Source organism: Microchirus variegatus, assembly GCF_963457635.1.
Source record: "Microchirus variegatus genome assembly, chromosome: 13".
Lineage (NCBI taxonomy): Eukaryota > Metazoa > Chordata > Actinopteri > Pleuronectiformes > Soleidae > Microchirus > Microchirus variegatus.
The window spans coordinates 6391159-6413325 of record NC_139814.1 but is presented as its reverse complement, the minus strand read 5'-3'; the positions used below and the strand labels follow the sequence as shown (position 1 = coordinate 6413325).

The 22167-nt window shown below is 40.0% G+C and overlaps 1 protein-coding gene across 1 annotated transcript in view; it reads right to left on the bottom strand.

Annotated features, from left to right (window-relative positions):
- Nucleotides 1-22167, bottom strand: part of csmd3b (CUB and Sushi multiple domains 3b) — a gene marked incomplete at both ends in the record, with an annotated part of 347168 nt that overhangs the window by 56395 nt on the left and 268606 nt on the right. The window contains 14 exons of the mRNA XM_083899904.1: nucleotides 2943-3059; nucleotides 3198-3273; nucleotides 3351-3469; nucleotides 4489-4676; nucleotides 5615-5753; nucleotides 6147-6338; nucleotides 6755-6957; nucleotides 7292-7418; nucleotides 11300-11491; nucleotides 14592-14748; nucleotides 14881-14949; nucleotides 15118-15218; nucleotides 20357-20545; nucleotides 21745-21960. Of these exons, the coding sequence (XP_083756030.1) occupies nucleotides 2943-3059; nucleotides 3198-3273; nucleotides 3351-3469; nucleotides 4489-4676; nucleotides 5615-5753; nucleotides 6147-6338; nucleotides 6755-6957; nucleotides 7292-7418; nucleotides 11300-11491; nucleotides 14592-14748; nucleotides 14881-14949; nucleotides 15118-15218; nucleotides 20357-20545; nucleotides 21745-21960 (2085 nt within the window). The remainder of the gene's footprint in view (nucleotides 1-2942; nucleotides 3060-3197; nucleotides 3274-3350; nucleotides 3470-4488; nucleotides 4677-5614; nucleotides 5754-6146; nucleotides 6339-6754; nucleotides 6958-7291; nucleotides 7419-11299; nucleotides 11492-14591; nucleotides 14749-14880; nucleotides 14950-15117; nucleotides 15219-20356; nucleotides 20546-21744; nucleotides 21961-22167) is intronic.

Genomic DNA, 22167 nt, shown 5'->3' with positions numbered 1-22167 from the left:
CAGTGCTTGTCATGGTCATAACGGGGGATGTGAAAAGTGTCAGCGCGTTGCTTGCGCAGGAAGTATGGTGAGATTCTGCCGGGCCACGAGAAACGGTTAAATACTTCCACTGTGATTAAGGTTTGCTGGACATACTGTGGAGCAGGTGAAAGAGTTCACAGCTCATATTTCAGACAGGAAGTCACATTTGCACCAATGTAAAGTCACGGGGATTAACTTACCGCATTGGATTTTACCTCTATCACAGCATAATGTGAATATGTTGATACAAAAAGCACACAAGCACCTCCGCATACACATATAATGAGGTGAACACCTGGCTCATTGCTAGTGAAAGCCCTCTGTACTGTAGTCACATACACCCAACAAGGTCTGGTCACTTTATTATTAACCCTTAAGGCCCTGGTATACAATCGTGCACAGCGTGCGCGAACCAACGTGCATCGTGTGCATAATGGGTGCGCGTGGACAATCTCTGCCCCACCAGTAGGTGGAGTATTAAGCCCTACTCACCAAGCAGAAAAAAACATTTGGACAACAGAAGAAGTAGTGGCCAAGGATAGTCATCTGATCATCGACCTGGTGACCCTTGAACCGGCTGACACCCCGACTTCCCTGCCCAACGGACCTTTTCAGCTGTAGCATTGTTCTCTTCTCCTTTGGTACACTCTTAGACATAAGGGTTCCAAAAGGGTCCTTCTGCAAGGGCTGAGGTTCTACCTGGAACCATTTGCTTCTGAAAAACCCTTTCCAGAAGAAAGTTCGGGTTTTCAAGGGTTTTTGGTAACACTTATGGTTCCAGTAAGAACCATTTTGATCCAGAGAACCCTCCTTTCCTATATAAAGGGTTTTAAAAGGGTTCTTTGTGGAACCTTTATACCTGGAGCCAAAAAGGTTAGTTACTTAACGTACTTAGCACGTTTATTTCTGTAAGTGTAGGATCCTATTACCTGCATCCAGACTTGTACCGCCACCCAACAGTGAAGTCAGGTACTACAGCAACCCGCAGTACCTGACTTCATTCATGTATACACAGGTCCGCAATATGCGACGCACATTTTGGTGAGCAGTACGCAGAAGTATACCAGGGCCTTTAATGCTCACGCGGCACGGATCTGTGCCATAGGTGGAGCTATGGTAAATTGCCGTGGGAACTTCTTATATGGACATCCTGGGGTGTGTGTTTATAGGTCACTATATTTTAGTAGTGATATAAAGTAGCAAAAAATGTTCAGAAGTCACAAAATAGAGCGTCTTTCTTTTTACAATCAAATTCAATCCGATTTTAAACATGTTGAGTACGTTTTGCTCAAGTGTGTTTATATAGTTGGTGAAAATATATATATATATATATATATATATATATTCATCAGATTGCTTAGGTTGTGCAGAAAAAAGGATATGCATATTGCACATCTTCTTATAACCTTTTTAAACATAGTCGTCGAAAAAAGCAGCCACAATGCTCTGCGTTCTAAGAGTTAAATGACCGTAAGGCATTAGCACATCCTGATATAAAATGAAGAAAGCCTGGACATCAATCACTGTGGCGCTGTCACACAGGGGAGCAGCCATGCCTCCTGATGAGCTGCTGAGTGGGTGTCATTATGCAACAGGTGTCGACTTCTGTCGCCACAGGGACAGAAGTCGAGGGTTTCCCCCTCACTCCACAGGACAGAAGCTGCGTGAATGATGAAACGTCCTCACGCGTTAACGTCTGCGGTTTTAACTAGATCCACAAACCTGCTACCTTTAAAATGGTGCAAGATCATATAAAACACAGGCATGCAAATTTTTATGAGGGTGACAGGCATGTTGTAAGGCGCTGCATCTTAACAAAGCAATCTGTCTCTTTCTGTGTGGGAAGTTTGGGGAGGATGTCTGTGTGTCGTCAAGATACAATACAGACCAACCAAAATGTTAGCTCCACTGAGTCAAATTGTCTTCACGGAGCTGACACTCCAAACACTGCTCTGCAAATATAACGAGACAGCAACTGTCAACAGCCTCAGGGATGGCTGCTTTTTATTCATAATACTACAGGCTATAATTAAATATTATATCCACCAATTAATGACTGTTTGTAATAGTCCAGATCCAGCGAGCGCACTAATAATTAAAAGCTTGCATGTCCACCGATCCATCTTCAGTACAACTGAGCAACATCCAGTTACTCTCAGTGATGCGAGACACGATATAGAGCAGATGATACTGATTTTGTTTGTAGTGACTCTTATTTTTTACATAGTTTGAAGGATATAGTTGAGCTGGACAGAGCCCATCAGAAAACATGATAGCTGTGGTAAAATATAGTAAAATACATCACAGAATCTCTGTCCGCTGACCTTCATAAAAACTGCTCATCCAAAAAACTTACAGTTGATGCTGCACTTTCTGAGACGTGCCTCTTTCGGTTATCGAAAAAATAAAAATACAGAGAGACAGACAGAAAATCCTCAATCTATAGACAAATAGACACATTGAGATAATAGTTGAATGAACACATCTTCCCTTTCCTGCTCAACTGACCCCAGATTTACAACATCTACCAAGTTAACGTGAATAATCCTTAAATATTCATGTTTTAAACATTTATATCTGGATCAGTGACCACCAATCAAGCACAGTGAGATGAAATGAGAAATAGACCTGGATTATAATAAAACGCCAGCGCATGTGTAATATCTGCAGCAGTCTCCAAATGCAATTCCACTTCTTCCATTGTGTTTAGTCAAATTTGTCATGTTTTCTGTACTAAGTTAGTACGTCATGTGTACGACAAATTAGTACGTCATGTGTGGTTGCCTACTGAACACACTCAAGGGCATTTTGTGTGAAAAAAAAAAGATAAATCCAATGATTTCAGTCAAAAGTATAGGTTATTTATCAGAATTGACAACTGGTAAAATGCTGTGTGATGCTCAGCGTGTCCATGAACTTACCAAACTCTCTGGGCACAGATATCGAGTAGATGCAGCTCTGACTCGAGGTGTAGTTTCTGGGGAAATTGGGAGATAAAACAGTTCCTTCTGATCCCGTAGAACGACTTCCACAGGGTGCTAAAGAGAGAGATCGTATACACATGCATAAGTGAACAGCAATATACAGTGAGGCACACAGTCACACTCAGAAATCAATACATTGTGAACCAAATATATATGTATATTTTATTGTATTTGCATTTTAGTGACTGTTACCTTGGCAACTAGGCAATGCCCTGTTCCACCCAGGTCTGCCATCATCCCCCATACTGCAGGTTAAAGTAGAATAGCCCTTAAAAAAAAAAAAAAGTTATCAACCATTCAACCAACCTAACAACCAGCCGACTAACTATTTATCCACTCATTTACCTGCAAAACATATCCTGCCTCACAGTAGAAGGTAACAGTGGAGCCCAGCTTATAGTCAGATCCCAGTCTGGTTCCATTCAGAACCACACCTGGGTCAAAACAGGATTCCCTCAGCTTGGCTGGACAGAGACAAAGAGAACATGCAAGTAAGTAAGAGAGAGAGAGAGCGAGAGAGAGAGGGTGAGGCAAAGAAAAAGCGACAGGCGCACATGAATAATCAAATTTAAATCAAAGTTAAATTAATCATAACTAAGTCCTGAGCTGTAATCAAATGAGGCAGGAACTGTGTTAGCCTTTTTTTACCAGTCTTCTTGACTTAGCTGCATTTTGCCAGAGATGGAGCAAGAACAATAACTTCATCCCCTGGCGTTTGTATGGTACACTAACCTTGTAAATTATGGCTTTGGGCCCCCTCCCTAAAGATTAACAGCCACTCTGGATCATTTTAATATTTAATTCCTGAGTCCACATTGAAGCTACTGTTGATTCTTTTGTGCGAGTGAATGAAAGTGACCTCAATGACAGACGACTTCAGCAGACACTAATTCAGCAGGGATTTTTGTGTTTCGCTTCCAAAGAAAATCTGCATAATGCACTTTGTCATGACTGGGAAAGTGACCGAGTGCAAACACGTGTGTGTATTGAGTTTTTTTGTGTGTTTTTTTGGGCTAAATTGAGAAAATGAAAGAGTTCTCAGCACATTCCTGAGATGTCCTGCTTTAACGAGAGGAATCTGACACTTGCACTGCCACATTCTCAGTGAAATACTCTGAATGAGTCATTTCCCAATGTGCCTTAGTAACAGACGTCCCTGCTGCATTTACATCGCAGTCAACTTCAATGATTTTTCAAACTGACATTTACAAATTGCTTATAAAAACAGTGCCGCTTGTAAAGTTTTTTTTTTTTTTCCCATCAGAAATATAGTGGCCCTATTTCAGCATTACTCACCATGCTGTACTGAAACATGCCTATGTTGTGAATAAGTCTCCCTGCTGGGATGACTTCTAAACAGATTTTCATCTCCCTGTGAAGTTTGGGCTTTTGTAGTTGGACCTTTTTTTTTTGTATTATAAAAACTATTTAATCAGTATTCTGTTGAAACAAAGACTGAGGTACTATTGGCAGAATATTTTACCTTTGTATTCCAGGTGGAAGCCAGTATAGGAAACAGACCCATCACTGCGGAATGCTAAATGCATGGTATTTGAACTGCTCTCTATCCGCTCGGGGAGTTTGCTGTCCTGGAAGCTACCAATCAGAGGACTGTTGCTATCGGGACCATCGTAGATATACAGGAAGTCATAATTTGGCTCGATGTTGAAACTAGAGGAAGACGAAGAAATAACACATTTGAGGACAAAGAAAGAGGTAAAACAGATAATACTGACATATGACGTTTCAGAGTTGTTTTTGTGGTTTGTCATTTGTAGTATAAGTATATGCAGCATGCTTTGACAGCAGTATTATGGCAGTGAATGTTAAAATGTCAACTTTAAGAAAAATAGTGATAACACAATCAGATGCTGCCGTACAATATCAATTTCCCTAGCTTATGTGGTTAAAGGTTTCTGACTGACAACAGAAAGTAGACTCATTTTTGAAGAGTTTTACACGTATCACAGGTCCCTCAACTCATTTTGGGACGACATGACTTTTGGTCTGTCGGCCTAAAGCAATCACATAGGAGTTAAAGTGATTGCTGTGAAATTTGCTCTGATTTTTTTTCCCCCTCAAGTGCTGGACAAGTTTTTACAGAACGTAAGTTCATTTGGAGGTAACAAAAGAGAGATAACTGTTTCAGGCTTATAATCGAACCAATCCGACGAGAATAAGGTATTTTCTTATTGATTTTGTTGAGAGAGGAAACAAACTAAGACATGAAGATATGAGAGAGAGCATAATGTGCTCAGAAAAACAACTCAGAGCTAATACAAGATTTTGCTGTAAAGAAAAAGACAAGCAACAGAAGAAAGATTAAAAACTATTGTAAACAACAGTCAAAATGATTTTATCATATTACAGTGAGGATCAGTCAGGAGTAAAACAATTAAACATCTTTAGTGCTTTGAAGAAAAACTAAGTCTTTGTTTTTCTGGTTCTTTTGTTTGTAACATTTCAAAAACAGGGTTTTAAACACATATATTGTCATTTTTGTAGGAATTATTACCGACTTGTAAAAGCACTTATTGTCACATGTTTTTCTTGAAAAGTACAAGTCAATAACCTTGTGTTTCTTAGGGAAATAAAAACAACCTGCTTACCTGATGAATGCCAGTGACAAGACATAGTCAGAATTGACAGCAATGAGCCAGTCACAGTCTTTGGAGTGAGGGTATGGGTGCGGGTAGTTTGGAGAGAGAATAAATCCACTGGAGCCTGTTAGGTTTCCTCCACAAGGAGCTATGATGGGAACACAAGCAGCGATAAGTAATAAAATATCATAAAATTTGAATATTCTTTCGAGCGCAACCAGGCAGGATGAAAAACTAATTTTAGCTCAGTCATGACAATGTTTTTTTCCCCCCCTTCTTTTACTTTGAGGAGATTCTAAGTTACAGGGCTCTCTTTCCAAAAAAGTCGTAGCATGCAGAGATATGGATAAAGAAATAGTATCACACTGAATGCATTATGTAGGAACCACAAAATATCCTTCTTTTGTACCGAGCCCCCATAAGTCAAATGCAGATGTCTCCTTGAGCAAGGTAACAGACTATAAACAACTCCAGGGATGTATACACGGTGAGTACATATTTTTGTTTGACCTCATAAAAACATGGATGCTGGAATTTTCACCTATACAGACAGGCGGGCTGGGCTGCCAGTAGTATCTGTTATCCACTTGTATACAGGTGATTTTGTCGTCCCCCTGGAGCTCGTATCCTGGGTCACACTGAAAGGACACCGAATCCCCTGGCTCACGGCCATCGCCGCTTCGACTTCCATTCATCGGAACACCCGGGTCCCTGCAGGCTGTGGCTACTGAGCCTGGACAGAGGGACAGCGGGGACGGGGGGCGAAAGAGGAGGCAATAGAGGAGAAAGAAGGGAGAGGGATTATAAAAATGCTACATCTGTGCATAAAATGTGTATTCACTGAAGTAACTGTTCACTCTCATCTGCTAAGATCATCTTTGAAGGTTTTCATATAGAACACTTATGCAGATTTGGACACTACCGATGTAAATATTGATTTTTAATCAAATGATTCACCAGAGGAAAAAACAGTGAAAAGTCCAAATGAGTCTTCATAGAAAATCTAGTCGAGTCTTGCAAATGCAAATTAACGACAGGATACAGGCGACATCAAAGCGAAATAACAAAATGAAAGGTAGAGAGGTAAATTCCTATCACAACTTTTTCATTTTCAAAATGTTTCATGCATTAGTTATGGACAAGACTTACTGGAGAACTGAATAGCAAATCCTGACTTGCTGATGTAAAAATCCGTCTCAAACTGAACGGTGACGATGTTCAGAGTGGAGTGAATTCCCTCAGGTATCAGAGACCCGCTGAGCTCTGACAAAGACATTTCATTTTCAGGTGGTCCGTCCCACACTTTGAGCATGTCGTGGCTGGCTTCTGTGTCAAAGGCCAGGAACTGAAGACTGCGAGACCAGAGAATAAATAAATGATCATTAACAACGTACACATGAATTCTTCATCGCATTACAATTTCACAAGGTCAAAACAGCCTCCGTGGCTTTGCGTTGTGTCAATGAAGTGTATAAGTCCAAGTAAGACAGTTTTCGTATGAATTATACACACGCCATCAATTTTACATCAACCACAGCGTAGCACTTCAATGACTACATCCAAGCACAAAACACAAAATCACATTTTCTGAACTGCTTTCAACACTCCGAATCAAAGTTAGACATGTTTCACACACAAAACAAGGACTTTTATTTGAACAGAAACACCAGAAAATGTCAACTTCACCTCACAATATTTCCCGAATCCACCTCAATAGTCCAGGTGCAGCGTAGATTGTTGTCATAGGGAAATGGGTAACCAGGAGAAAGGATCCTCCCTGAGGACTCACCCTTAAAACGACCACCACACTCCGCTGCAGGAATCACAAAAAAAGGGTGATTATTTTTTACAAACATACTGTACAAACCTAAACAAATGTATAGATATACATATATGTATACATATAAGTGTGATAATATTAGAAAAACCAGTGAGCAATAATAATTCATGTGTGATTTAACCGTGCATTGACACTGATTTCACATGATTTGATCACAAAGGAGGCCAACTCTGAATACATCATTTCACACTCTACATTAAAATGTGTCTCCACATGAATCCCCCCGTGAACACAGAGTGGCTCTAAATGCAAATAATAAACACGTTCTTCATTCCCTCGCAGCACAATGCAAACGGTGTACATGTGTGGCTGTTATTTACAGACGGATCTGTCGCCACTGTCTGTCTGTGTGTGTCTGTGTGAGAGACGGTGAATGTGCTGCAGTGCTGTTTACCAATTTGAAAATATTGACATGACGCAGTCAATCTTAATATTGTTGTGGTGGCCGCAACTGAATCAATGTACAGGAAACAGGTTGTGGATGTACTGTCAGTTCATTATGAAACTGTAGAAGGTCAGAGGACATCAGCATAGAAGAGGGTTTGCCACTGTGAGGACGTATTTTGGTCTCATACTCGGTACCTTTACATGACCTTGGAAAAAAGGGATTATTGTGCTAGACTTATAACGTAAAGTGTTAAGGCGAATTTCCACCGGACGTCTCAGTAGCGTCCTAGAAGCGGCTCGCCGCGCAGCATCGCTATCAATAGGTAGCAGTTCTATTTTTGCCATTGCCGCTACTGAGTCGCGCCAAGCTCAACAGAGCGGATCACACCAGACAGCAAGTCCGAATCAAAGTAAAACACTTCCGCCCCCATTTCAAAATAAAACAATATGCAGGTCATATCGCCTGTCACAACTTCACATCAACATTACGTCGTGACTGGTGCTACCAGGTCAACAGCCATTTAATCAGAGCGTCTCGGAGAGTCATAATGTACAATGAGAGACTGATTGTTGAAGTGGAGAAACATAAAATCATTTATGATCAACAGTTCTTCCACTTCGGAGAATGACAGAAGCTGTGTTGTTGTCGTTTCCTTTGTGTTACCACACATCTCGCGAACTTGCGTCTGTTCGGGATTATCGCGTGATCTTCCATGAATACAGCTGGCTCCCAAGGCACCGCGCCGCTGCTGTAACACGCCCGGTGGGGATTGACACCGGGCAGAAGCAAAGCAAAAACTCGCCGCTGACGTGCCATGGCTGGAACGCGCCCAGTGGAAATCCGTCCTTAAGTCTGGCTGGAATTATCCATCCATCCTCTACCATTTCATCCTCCACATGAGGGTCAAAGGGCGCTGGTGCCAATCCCAGCTGACAACTATCCACTCTCACACTCACACCTATCATCAATTTAGAGTGTCCAATTTGCCTAATCCCCAAATCTGCATGTCTGTAGACTGTGGGAGGAAACCTACGCACACACAGGGGGAACATGCAGAAAGGCCCTTGTTCCAACCGGGTCGAAAATTACACTTAATCTAGATTCTAAAAGTCAAACTAACACACCCATATTAACTTCAAATTACCACTACATGTAGAGTACATTCAGCCGGAACCAAACTGAGTCTGCCTCTGCCCGTACACCACAGTTTCCACCCCTGGGCTTTGACCCATAAATAAGAGAAGAATGGCAAGAAAAACATGGTGAAATCCAGGCGTATTTATGCTCCGCCAGTTTAAAGAATTAAATATTTTGAGGTTAATTGGTGGTAAAAAAGAGACAGAACAGTGCTCAACAACAGGCTAAAGTTGCTTCACTCTGTGACGTAATAGGTCATCTAACTGAAAGGGGGCACACTGCCACCAAGCGTAGCAGAGGCAGACACAGTAAACAAATTAATCAATTCCCCGCTAGTGCTGGTATTCTGGGACAGTAGTCGCATTCAACTGTGCGTGGAAATGTACTGACTGTGAAAGGAACAGGACCCCACATCATCTCCAAATGTGGTTTCTGAGTGACTGGAATTAAAGAGCATATTCAACACGTTCACATCTATGTTTAGAGCTGTCCACTTGTGATCGGTTCACCTGAAAACAATGTTTATTCCATGTCTTAACAGGACCAACGGCAAACTTTCCATCAAGACGATCAGATCTACAGAACCATGATTAAAGGATCACCACAGAGTCTAATGTATTAAGGACGAGGAGCATCATTTTCCCCGTGTCTCATTTTCTTCACTCGCTCACCCATGGGAAGAAAAAAGTTCTGATGCTGCATTTCTCCAAACAGAAATCACCACACATTATATAACAGAAAATAATTTTCCCTTTCCCTCTCTTTGTCTCTCTTGGTTATATATTTCCATCCCTTCTCTCTGCTTCTCCTCCCTCCTCGTGTCCCTCCTCCCCCCAGGCTCGCCTCCCTTCATCACTGGAATACATTATCTCGAGTAATAGGCGCGATATTAAGAGTTGGAATCGAAAAAAGAGAGAGAGACAGGGGGGGAAGAGGCAAGAGAGAAAGAAAAGAGAGAGAAGCAACGGGAGTAAAGAGGAAACACTTGGAGTAATAATAAGAAGCAATATAATATTAAGACTGGAGGTTAGCTGAGGTCATAGAGTGTCACTGCTAAAATATAAAGTCAAAGAATATCAGCCGGTGGTTTTATGACTCTTTCATTATTGATAGTGAGAGAGAAAGATACTTATTAAGCTGAATCCAAAATCAGAAATTTCAGAGGCAGCAGTGAAGCAAGAATGTGCTTAAAACACTGGACTTACTGTTATGCCTATAGCTCCTGTCTGGCACCCAGCTGCTGCTGCTGCTGCAGCCATTTTGTGTGTGGCTCTGTTTTGGCTCAGCATTTGTTTGGGGTTTAATTGCAGAATGTGATCATTCAACCACATATCTACTAAGAGGAAATGAAAATCTCTTCAAAATAAGCTTCAGATAATATACAAATAGAGGCACTACATACAAAAATACTCCTGTGTTTATTACATAGGCAGTAAAACACAAATTATTGGTCTATTGACATCTTGGAACTATGGTGTGACAATCATTTCTCATTAGTTAGAATCCCGAGAATGAATTAGAAACAGTGGTGAGTTAAAACAAGGAGATATATATACTACATAAAAGGATGCGTGCATGCTATTTTAAGTTATTATGTTTGAGTTTATATCTTCAGGAGTGTAAATCTTACAGGCAACTGGACTTGAAGACTTTCCACCCATCTCAGGTAACCTCTATCATTTACTGTATGATACCAACAAACCACAACAGGTCAGATTAAACCGAAATTCCAGTCAGTTAAAAGTGAACAAGCCCTTTGGATGAGAGGTTAAACATCTTCAAGAAAACCGATGCAAGATCTACACGATCTACACACCTTAGTGTACTATGACCTGGTTGACTGAGAACAGAAAGCAGCAGGAGTAAAACCACTTGTACAAAACAGGCTGGATTTCTATTGAAACCTTAAAACTACTCTATTGTGTGAAATCATAAGAACATTATAGAGGTAATTCCACAGGAAATTGGCTTCCACCGGGTTATTGCATTAGGAAGCTCTGAGTGACTGCTCTACGCAAGTTAATACTAGTATCCTTCCTGATATTTTAAAAGGTGTATGTGCAACGGCTGAGTGTTGGGTGAATAATAGAAATTAATGCCGTCATCAATTAAGTCACGTTGCATTAAGCAACTACCACAGTCTCGTGAAACGCCACACATGCTTGAACTAATGCTTTTAAACAAATGTAATATGGTATGAATGAGATTGTGAGATGTTGTCTAACTCAAAACTCTGCATGTAGGTGTCTTCGCTTATTTAATCACTGCTTTTTATTTTCCTGTGTAAATGGCTTCAAATAGCAAAAAAAAAAAAAAAAAAAGAACATACCAATACATGAAGGCAGAGGATTATCCCAGGCTCTCCTCTCCCCAGTCATACACTTCAGTGTGGAAGCCCCGTGCAGAGTGTAACCGGGCTCGCATCTGTATGTAATGCTGCTCCCAGAGAAATGACCTTGGTCGTTGACCTTGTAGCCAAACTGAGGAACACCTGGGTCCTCACAGTGAGACAATTCAAAACCTAGAGAGGCAGAAGAGGAAAAAAAAAAAAAGGCTCAGAAAGATATTTGCCAGTTGGACATGGAAGAAAAGTGAATTCTTTACATGCACAGCAATATTCTTTTAATACATGTTTACAAGCTTACTAATATCACAGATCTTGTTAAGCTCCCTTACAGATTTAATATAAAAGCAGAAAAAAACGCTGTGTGAGACAAACCAATAATAGTCAGGTGTGATGCTGGAGCTTGTACACACCTGATTCAATTTTCACTGTCTGTGTTAGACCAGAATCTATGGTAATATTTGAATATTGTGTTTATTCATGTACATCATTTTGGAGTGCTGGATATGAAGAGGTACATAAATATCACGTCTGTCTCAGACTTTAACCAGGTTTTCATCCTCAGCATTACCTGGAAGACAAATGGTGCTTTTCCATTATACAGCTCTAGGTCTACTCGGCTCTCAGATTCCATTACTACAGCACCTTGTCATGCAGGGGTGCATGAAACTTCCGTAACGTTGTTTTGTACGCGACACAAACACGCTAACTAGTGACAAGCAAAGCAGTTGTTTTCTGTATAACTGAATCATTAGAATCAGTAAATTAAAAAGATTTGTAAAATACGACTGAACAGGTTGTTATTCGGCTCATGATCGGCAGCTTTCACCAGCGATATCACTACCAAAACACACCAGACTCCTTTGTTAAATATTAAAGCTCCCATAGACGTTCCAAGTTCCAATTAAAGCTGTTTTTGGTGTGTCTCTGCACCATTATCTTGTTTATGAAGATCCTAACGTTTCGAAACAAACAGTTCAGCCCGTGCTGAGAGCGCTGCTTTTTATTGTATTCTCCGGCTCTGCAAGCGGTCTGAAAAAGCCTGGAATCTTGATGTAAAGATCACTTCTCCTGAACAGCGGATCCTCCTGCACCCGGTACATCCGGTTGTGTACACTGAACCGCAGAAGAACATCCGTCGTGGAGGTGTTCCACGAGCGACAGTGTCTTCTGACTCGGTCCGACTCCGGGTCAAAGTCGTGAAAAGGGACTGCGGCGGGGAGTCGTGACAAAGTCATTTTTAAACACTGTTAAAACAATGTTTTCATAATGAGTAGCCGTGCATCCACCGTTCCAGAGGGGGGAGCTGCGCTTCTGAGAGCTGGGGTGCTAATTACGTCACTTCCAGGTATTGGCCAATCACAAGACAGTTGAGAAAGCTCTCGTTGGCTGGCCAATCACAACACAGTCTGTCTTCTGGGGATGAGATTTCAGTCTGAAACATCGTGGCTGACGAGAACTTCAGTGAGGAGAGATTTTGTTCGGCTGGTTTGCAGCAACTAGGAGGTTTTTGACCATAAAAACAAGTTAATGTATGTAAGTAGACCTCCATAACTCAGATATATGTGCAATAGGACCACTCTATGTGAGCTTTAAAATTTTAGAAATCTATACTTAGGCATTGTTTGGTTTGATTCTAGTTTCGGACGTCACGCTCATGACTATTCCAGTGACAACAGTCTCTGATCAATCAGTGGCCGGCAGTCTGTTGACGTCACATTTTAGTATTGTCTGTATTGGCAGGTACTAAAAAAGCACCAGGTACCAGGTTCTATCACTGATGGAAAAGCAAAAAAACCCTAGAAGAGCTGAGTGGTGCTAGAACTGTATAATGGAAAAGTGTGCCAAGACTTCAATCAACATGTTGAAATACTTAAAATGGCTGCTTGCAGAGCTGTTGTTTTTACCGTGTAGTACGTCTACCATCTTCCTGACATTTAGCGTGAGTGGAACGAAATCTTTAAATTGATCTTTATGTGTAAAACATGTATAAGAGAATACTCTTGCAATGATTTTAAGTATCACTTTTGTAAACATCAGTATGAGGAATCTGCGGCGCAGAGAAGTACAGCAGTGATATTTCTCTTCTCCTCTCCTCGCGCAGCAGAGACGATACACCTTGGCAGCATTATGCAGATTATCCTGCACGGCTCCATTTGAACAATTCGCATTTTATTGCAATGCTAAGAGGGCGCTGGGAAATGTGTGAACATCATGAGTGCACCTTTAACACAGCATCCTACGCTGAACTCAAGAGTTCTCTGAAAGCTGTTAATCAAATATGACACATTTTCTTTCAGCGGCACAATTCCGTTATATGATGGTTACGCGCATTAAAACCATTTAGAGATAAATAGATTGAGCAAGTGTGTTAAAATGTTCAAGAAGACAGAACAAGTGTCACTTGGCTGAATTGAGACTAACTAGCTTTTTTCTCGTATCCTGCCCGTCTCCACTTTTGCTTTATAAGACGTAACAGCACGAATCTAATGAACGTGATAGGTCGTCATAATACTCCAATTAAAACAATAATTGAATGCATGTGAGAAAAAAACACGCTGCTGTGCGCACGTGCTAGGTCATCACTGCAAATCATTAATCCTTTCCTGTACATAAAAACAATGGATGTAGACTTACAGGTATCTACTGAAGCCAATCAGGAAATAAGAATATATTGAATAGCCTCTAGGGGGTGATAAAGGATCAGGTTTGAGTGGAAGCCAATGATAAAATGAGCCTTTTCCCCACTCGATTTAAAAAAGTCAGCAAACATTTTCCTGAAGAGTGAATAGTCTCAAACACTAGTTTCAGGTCTTCTTCAAAAGACCATTGAGAGGAAAAAAAGATTAATAAAATAAAACACATATGAGTGGACACCAGTGTGATTGACAAGTGTTTCTGTCAACTAGGAGCAGGTGACATCGCTGAACTTTCCAGTTGCCGAACATCAACATGGTGCCAGTCAATAATGGTGATTGTGGTGGCTTCAAAACTTGACTTAAGATTCTTATTATTACTCAGATTCTTCCTCTCACAATTGGCTGCCACCTGGATACAACAAACGTTGAATCCAAAAGCAATAGCCACTGGCACTTTATATTTATATTCCAGTTTGAAATGTATAAAGTTTGTGAACCTGTTTCTTCTGTGAATCCTTGGAAGTGTGAGAACAGAAGTACAACTTCGCTGTGGTGAGGGATTTAAAGTTTGTCAATAAGGTGCTGCTCACGGTGTGCTGTAAGTTCAGAGAGGTCATCCGTGTCGGCTGTGAACTTACTCGAATACACCAGTTTGAATCCTTCTCCAGTACTTTCTGAGTCACTGTAAAATTCGAGCCAGAGATGGTTTGAAGTGGAAATCAGCGTCAGACCCAACATGGACGATCCTGTGAATGCTCCAAGAACATGGGCTGTGCTGTCTTTGCCGTCATAAATCTGCACAGACAACAGAAACAGTGTACTCATGATGCAAACTCGCAGGGACTCACAGCACACCGACTTCTTTAAAGTCTCACTCACACAGAAACCCAGAGAGAGAGTATTGCATGTGCGTGCATGCATGTTTACCTTGAGTATATCCCCTTGGGCGAGATGAAAGGTTCTGGCAGAGATGTTGATGCCCTTTCCAGCCTGCACCTGAAGTCCACACAAAGGCCAAGGGAGAGTTATTTACAGCCAAAGCAAACAACACACGTACAGTATTCACACAGGTTTTATTGTATCATAATGATTAATCAAATTAGAGTGAGTGCCATTGCTTTAATTCAGTGAGAACACATGTTAAAAATTATACAGATTTATTACCTGGATGCTATAGATGCACTCATGGTTGTTGTCATAGTTCATCGGGTAGTTTGGAGAGAGAAGGATGCCCTCGTTGTTGATAACAGAAGAGCCACACTCCGCTGATGACAAAGGCAGAGAGAAGAGAATTAAAAATGTGCTTTGGAAGAAATGTTTTATATTAAGACGAAGCATAACCATGAGCTGTCGCACAGAGATTGAGGAAACATTGAAATACTGGCTTCACTAATAACAATTGTGCAGCCACAAAATAGTTGTTAATATGCAGGCCGCAACTGGAAATGTATGTTTAGCTTTTGTTGTTTCGGTCTGTTGCTCCACCCACAAATAATACAACTCGAAGCAACTTGACATACTACTGTAGCTGCAAATCTAGAAAGCCTCACCACCCCTCTCAAAAATGGAGGAGAAGATGCATTAAAATACAGCTAAAAGAGGAGGGGAATGTCAGCTCTCTCTTTCCCAACTTTGTTGATTTGTTGATGTCAATGGTTTTTCAGGTCCATTGTTGTCACTGTCTCCTCTCATCAAGTGATATTCCTGCAGTGCTGCTCTCCAGCAGCCACACTTTCACTTTTTCTCTCCGCCTGTTGCCGGCATACGGAAATGAACAAGATAGATTGTAATGTATAAAACATAATACATGTGTTGATCTGCATCTCTGTATTTGTTTCATTAAAATCTTGGTGACCCAAACCTCTGCAACGTTTACTGTTATAAACACAGCTGTACATATTTTCCATAAATCACCTTTAAATTACTAATAATTAAAACATACAGTGAGTGTTATGAGGTGTTATGTAAACCCAAAGGGAATCATGTGACTCATACTATGAAAAACTAATTAGGAAAGATACATACAAAATTATGTTATGTGATTCTTTGGGGGTTTCAAGAAAAGTTGTATATATATATGTATATATATATATATACATATATATATACATATATATATATATACATATATATATATATATACATATATATATATATATATACATATATATATACATATATATACATATATACATATATATATATATATATACATATATATACATATATACATATATATATGTATATATATACATATATATACATATATATATATATATATATATATATACATGTATATGTGTTTAATCTTATCCAAGACAATAATTATTTTTTCTGTCAAATACTTCTACTAGTGTGTGTTTTCTCTGTGTGCGCTTATATGTGTGTGTTTGTGGATGTTTTATATGTTTTGTGTGTGTGTTGTTTCTGTGTGTATGTGTTTGCCTGAGAGTAATTTAACCACCCTCTTAAACAGCTGTGCTGTCAGCCCCTCTGCGTCTGTTATAGGGAATGCAGCAGCAGTAAAACTCGGGAACTAATTTACCTAAAGAGACTCCACGTGTGTGTATCTTTACATGTGCCCTCTATCTACACAATGCACTGTGTGCCCCTTCCCTCTCTTTTTCTCTCACTCTCTGTGATGCTCTCCCCTCTTTATGTCTCAACTGGTGTAATAGTCATATTACAGCTGTCATATTGTCAATAAATCACGCTGCTAGGGTTTCCATTTAGAAAATTACCTCTACACCCTCTCCCTCTTTCCTCTGTAACTCCCTCGCTCTTGTGCACCCCCTCTCTCTCTCCCTCCCTCCCTTGTACCCTCCTCTCCTTTTCTCCTTCCATTTAGCTTTTTCCTGTCCCTTTAATTGCTGTTTTCCTTTAAATGTAATCCTCTTTTTTCTGCACAAATGGAAATAAAGTGCATAAAACAGTCGGGTACAGCAGCAGGAAATAAGGCATAACTTGGATTAATAAGAAGCCAAAGATCTGCTTTATGAAAACGCAAATAGTCTTTTGTGCTGCCCATTCAACTCTGCTTTTGGATGTGCTTTATGAAAGCAATGTGCTTGACCTGCCAGGGTAAGTGAGGAAACATGAAAAACCACAAATTTAGCTTATTCATACCCCATAAAAACTTACAGAGGTGATAGCATAACCAAGAATGAAACGTTTGCACCAAATAGTAGGTTTCTTCATCTTCGCGACCCTTTCCTATACACTTCATCATCATGCAGCAATGCAACACAACATACGGGACCTAAATATAGCAAAGTGCACTACACCATAGAAGACTGGCACGTAACCTGCATGTTGAAGAACCGATGAGTCTGAGACTTAATGATTGGCTCTGCAAACATCACGCAAAGCTGAAAATAAATATGGCTCTGTTTAATTTTCTCTATTCTGAATGTCCTCTTTAAATAAAACCGGACCCTAACGTTTGTCTTTCCGCTCGTGTGCAGTCCCACAGTCACAGTGCACACTTTTGCTATGTGCTTATTGTGGATTAGACTTATTGCAGCTACTGATTCACCCACAGAGCTGTTGCTTTGGTCAGGCACAAAGTGAGGATTTCTGCTAAAACATAAACACCAGAGTTAATACCATGGCACCCAAAATCTACTCTATTTGTCTTTTTATATTATTACTTTAATTTTAGTTTCATTCTCACCAATCTAACCTTGCAGTTTCCCTTTGTTGGTGGCGATTTACAGACTTAAGTGTACATGTGGAGTGCAGTGGCTGTTGCTGGTCTGTGGAGCAGAGGAAGCTCATTTCAGGCCCTGTTATTGATACAGAAATTCTTCTGGAAGGGATGATTTTGCCACATTTATCCAAATCACCGTCTCGCTCACCACAGTGAAAAAAAGCTACAATCAGTGATAAACAACTGATTCTGAATGAGTCATATAGTTGATCGAGTTCCAGCGATCTTTTAGTATTTGCCATAGAGCATTTGCCTCTGGTGGAGTACATGTTTTTACATGACGTGTCTACACCAGGCACATATTTAAAAAAATCGACAAATAAATCCATTCATTTGCTTATTTCGGTTCATTTGTTGGCCTTTTGGTGCAGTTAGTAATTAGTGTTACAACTCAGGATGCTCTAATTTTCCACTTCAGGTGGAGATTTCTTCTCATCAGTGTGTTTACGCCTGACTGAGCAGTTTGTATCGATATGTGCCTTTTTGTTTGTGGCTTGTACCACTTTTCAAATTTAGCAGACTACTGCATTTACACCATTTTGGATTTGATGGATGGTTACATTTCCTTCTATCTCATGTCACAAAAGCCAAAGATAAACATTAATAAATGTTATTTTGGTATTTCCCCCCTTAAGTTAAGTTTATTTCATATATGGAAGGACATCTTAGATATAACTTATTGTAATATCACATTCTTCCTGGAACCTTTATTGTCATCTACTTTATTCACAAATTCTTGAAGATGATTGTTCTTATTAAAAGGAATTTGGCATTGTAATTATTGTAATGTCCTTAATATTAAAAACTTGGGCCATGAAGGAAGAACAGATCAAAACTCTGAATTCTGTCTGAGCTTTTAAGAAAACAGTCGGATGTAGACGTCTTATTCAGGGTCATTTTAGGCCTGAATAAGATAAGACAAAATGAGATATAATTTAATTTATTCTGAAGGAAATTATTGTGCCAGATATTAGAAAGAATGGACATTTTGACCCAAAAAGCCCCCCCTCCCTTTTTTTTCCCTCATCAGCATTAAATTGTCATTTGGGACAAGAAGCAGAAACAAGAGATTCCTTTTCCCCTAAAACAGAGCAGCTTTGGAGATTTAACACAGAAGCCCAGTGGATTAAGACTGGACACAACTCAAATAGAAGCACGAGCCAAATCTCCAAAGAATGGAAAATCTACAACAATAAAGACTCCTCTCTGATTAATATTTGAATGCTACTACCCTCAAAGAAGATAACATGAGAGGACTATTAATATCACAAGAGTGTGAGCCATCCCTCTCAAAGACCCAAAAACACAGTCCTTCCCCCCCTTTTTCATATCCTCCTTCTCTTTTTGAAGTGTTTTTTTTTGCAACCTTTTATTTTATCTCCAAGCAAAATCCACAGCACATTAAACCAGATGAACTCCGAAAGTTTGTGTTATGAACTCTCCAAAATCCAAGACGTTTCTCAACAGAGAAACGTTAATCAGAGTTAATCAGCACCCTCTTACAACAACAACAACCCATCGGAAAAAGGTGCTGACAGCACGCCTACCCCAGAGTTTCAACAAGGGCTACTGGCCCAGCTACTACTTTGGTCTAATGTCAGCACTATTCATAATAAGTTAAGCCAGTTATGACTGGGTTTATGTGGATTGTAAGCATCGTCTTTGTCATAATAAACGTAGACAGTGTTAATGGATGTACTGTTCAATTGTGGAGGCTTGGAATTTGACCAGTGCCGTGTCAGGTTTTCAAACCTGAAACATTTTATAGGTGCCTCCACTCTTAGAAATAAGGGTTCCAAAAGGGTCCTTCTTCAAGGGCTGAGGTTCTACCTGGAACCATTTTCTTCTCAAAAACCCTTTTGATCCAGAGAACCCTTTAAACCCCTTTTCCTGAATAAAGGGTTTTAAAAGGATTCTTGGTGGAACCTTTATAAAAAAGGTTCTACCCGGAGTCAAAAAGGGTTCTCCTATGAAGACAAACCGAAGAACCATATATGGTTCTACTTAGCACTTTTATTTCTAAGAGTGTATACCAGGTGTCAATCACACTGGTGTCACTCATTTGTACCATACTTTAGTATCTACTGTATTTCCATGTTCTATTGAACTGAAACTAGCGACTGAGAACATTAACTCCTCAAGTAAAGGTTTAATCATGTTATTAGATTTGGCTGATTTAAAAAAAAAAATAATAATAATTGGCAGAAGCATTTTCAGATACAGTCTATGCTTACAGTTAACCGCGCTTGGTGGCAAATAAAAAATATGCTCCATGCGTTTTAAATGTCAAATGTATTTATAAAGTTTTCTTCACAGCTTATGACTCACAAACCTCGGCAAACAAACTTATCATAAAATTATCATAAAAGTTATTTTAAATATGTTTGACGTAGCCACATGCCTTATATCATGTAACATGTTTGCTGTGTTTATCGGAGGATTTGTTTAGACATGGTTTGGTTGGTTGTGTTCAAACATCAGGATGGACTTCAAGAGCGAGGCTACCTTGTTCGCAGAAGCAGTTATACAACCGACCATGTTCCCATCTTTAAATTAGTGACTATGTATTCGTAAACATCAAATCACGGCGTTAAATGTTCTTCCTCCAAAGAGAAGATCCTTCCTGAGCCAAAGACTCTTTATTTCTCTACTTTCCACAACATATTTGACTATTTTGTTAAAATGGATACATACCAACACATCTTGGAAGAGGAGAACTCCACATTCTCCGCCCACCACCGAGGCAGATTACCTCTGGTGCCCCCTCAAGGCGGTAACCCATATTGCAGGAAAAAGACAACGTATCGCCGACGCCGAAACTGTAGCCGTTCCTCCTGCCGAACGGAGGCATTCCAGGGTCCTCACACGGCTCCAAGGTATATTCTGCAAACATACATTGAAACTCTATAAATACACACATTTAGTTCTACAATGATACAGGAGAGAAACCTATACATTCTAAGTTTCTGGGTGAAAACCGAAAACTAAGAATACCTAGTCTGTGTATTGTTTGGCTCCATTATGTCCTGAAGTGAACTTGTGTTTGTGATTCTGTGTTTTTAGCGAGGAACAGAAGGAGTTTTATTTTCTGTAGGCTCAGACTGGCGATGTGATGTGTATTTGACAGTGTACTGCAATATGACACAATTGACAAGTCACATTTCTGGTGACACATCCCATGTGGTACATTCTGAAACTCGGCTTGTGCCATCTGGGTGGTGGTACGACGTCCTTCAGTGTAAAGCGAGCTTAAATCGCTTTTTTTTTTTTTTTACAGAGTCAGTGAGAGTGTGAATCTCGGCCCATGAGGGGCAGATGCGGCTTTGGATTTCGCCTTAAGTGTCTGCAATTTGCACACATTTTTGGAACACGAGCTATGAAGAATCCATCTCCATCTCATCTTTTCTACTTTTGTGTTGTTTAATGTTGGATTGCATTTGGTTTAATGTTGTGTGACCTCTGTCTCTGCTGTTCTGTGTTGTTTTTGGAACTCAAAAATACAACTTTGAGTAGACCAGTGGTGAACATCTCTGATAAGAGAAAAACACTGACAACACAGTGACACATTAGTCCTAATATACTATATTGAATGTGCCAAAAAAAAAATTTTCATGAAAAAACATGGACTTGTTGTGCCATATCTCTACACAGTACAGCAAAATGTGTGGGGGGAAAAAAATATTATGCTTGTATTTTTTTTGTCTGCAACTTTTATCTACTTGTATTATTGCACAGCTCTGTTCCTTGGTAACTGTACAACTTGAGGTAAAGCTATGACAGATCATTTGCCACAATACACTTTAAGAGACAATAATTGTCTCCGCCTGGGTAGAGATGTTGTTCTGCTTTCTTGTCTCTAAAAAAAAAAGTATTTTATTTCATTGCACTGTCTTGGATCCCTCTCAGTGAGGTTTCCAGGCTGAAATTCATGACGGGTGTTATCGCTTGACTATTTTTTTCACAAAGCCTGGTTTGAGATTAAAAACTTACCATTGTTTTACAGTTTTACAGAAAATTCAACACTTGGATTGAGGAAACTGAGAGTGAAGATATCACAATATCACTACGGGTGAGTTAATTACCAGAGAAAGTTATGTTGAAGCCCTCATATGAGATCGAAAAGTCAGAGATGAATCGTAGTTGGGCTTTGAAGTTGCCATAGAGACCGGCGTTGATGTTGCTAGGCAACTCGTTGCCAGTCAGGCGAGCCAGTGGTTGCAGGAAACTCCCGTTCTCGGTAACCAAGAGGTAATCGTGTTGGTCCTCCAGATGAAAAGAATTGAACTGAAACTGGACTCCTGTTGTACACACACACACACACACGCACATAGAAGTGGACAGAAAGATTGGGAGAGGGAGAGAACTTTGATTCATTCTCAGCAGGCTTACACCTACAGTTATAATCTGTATGAATCACTTTACAGAGAGATTTTAAAATATTTAATATAACTTACATCATAACAGATTAAACCTACATGCGTGTGAGTGACATGAACATGTCCTTC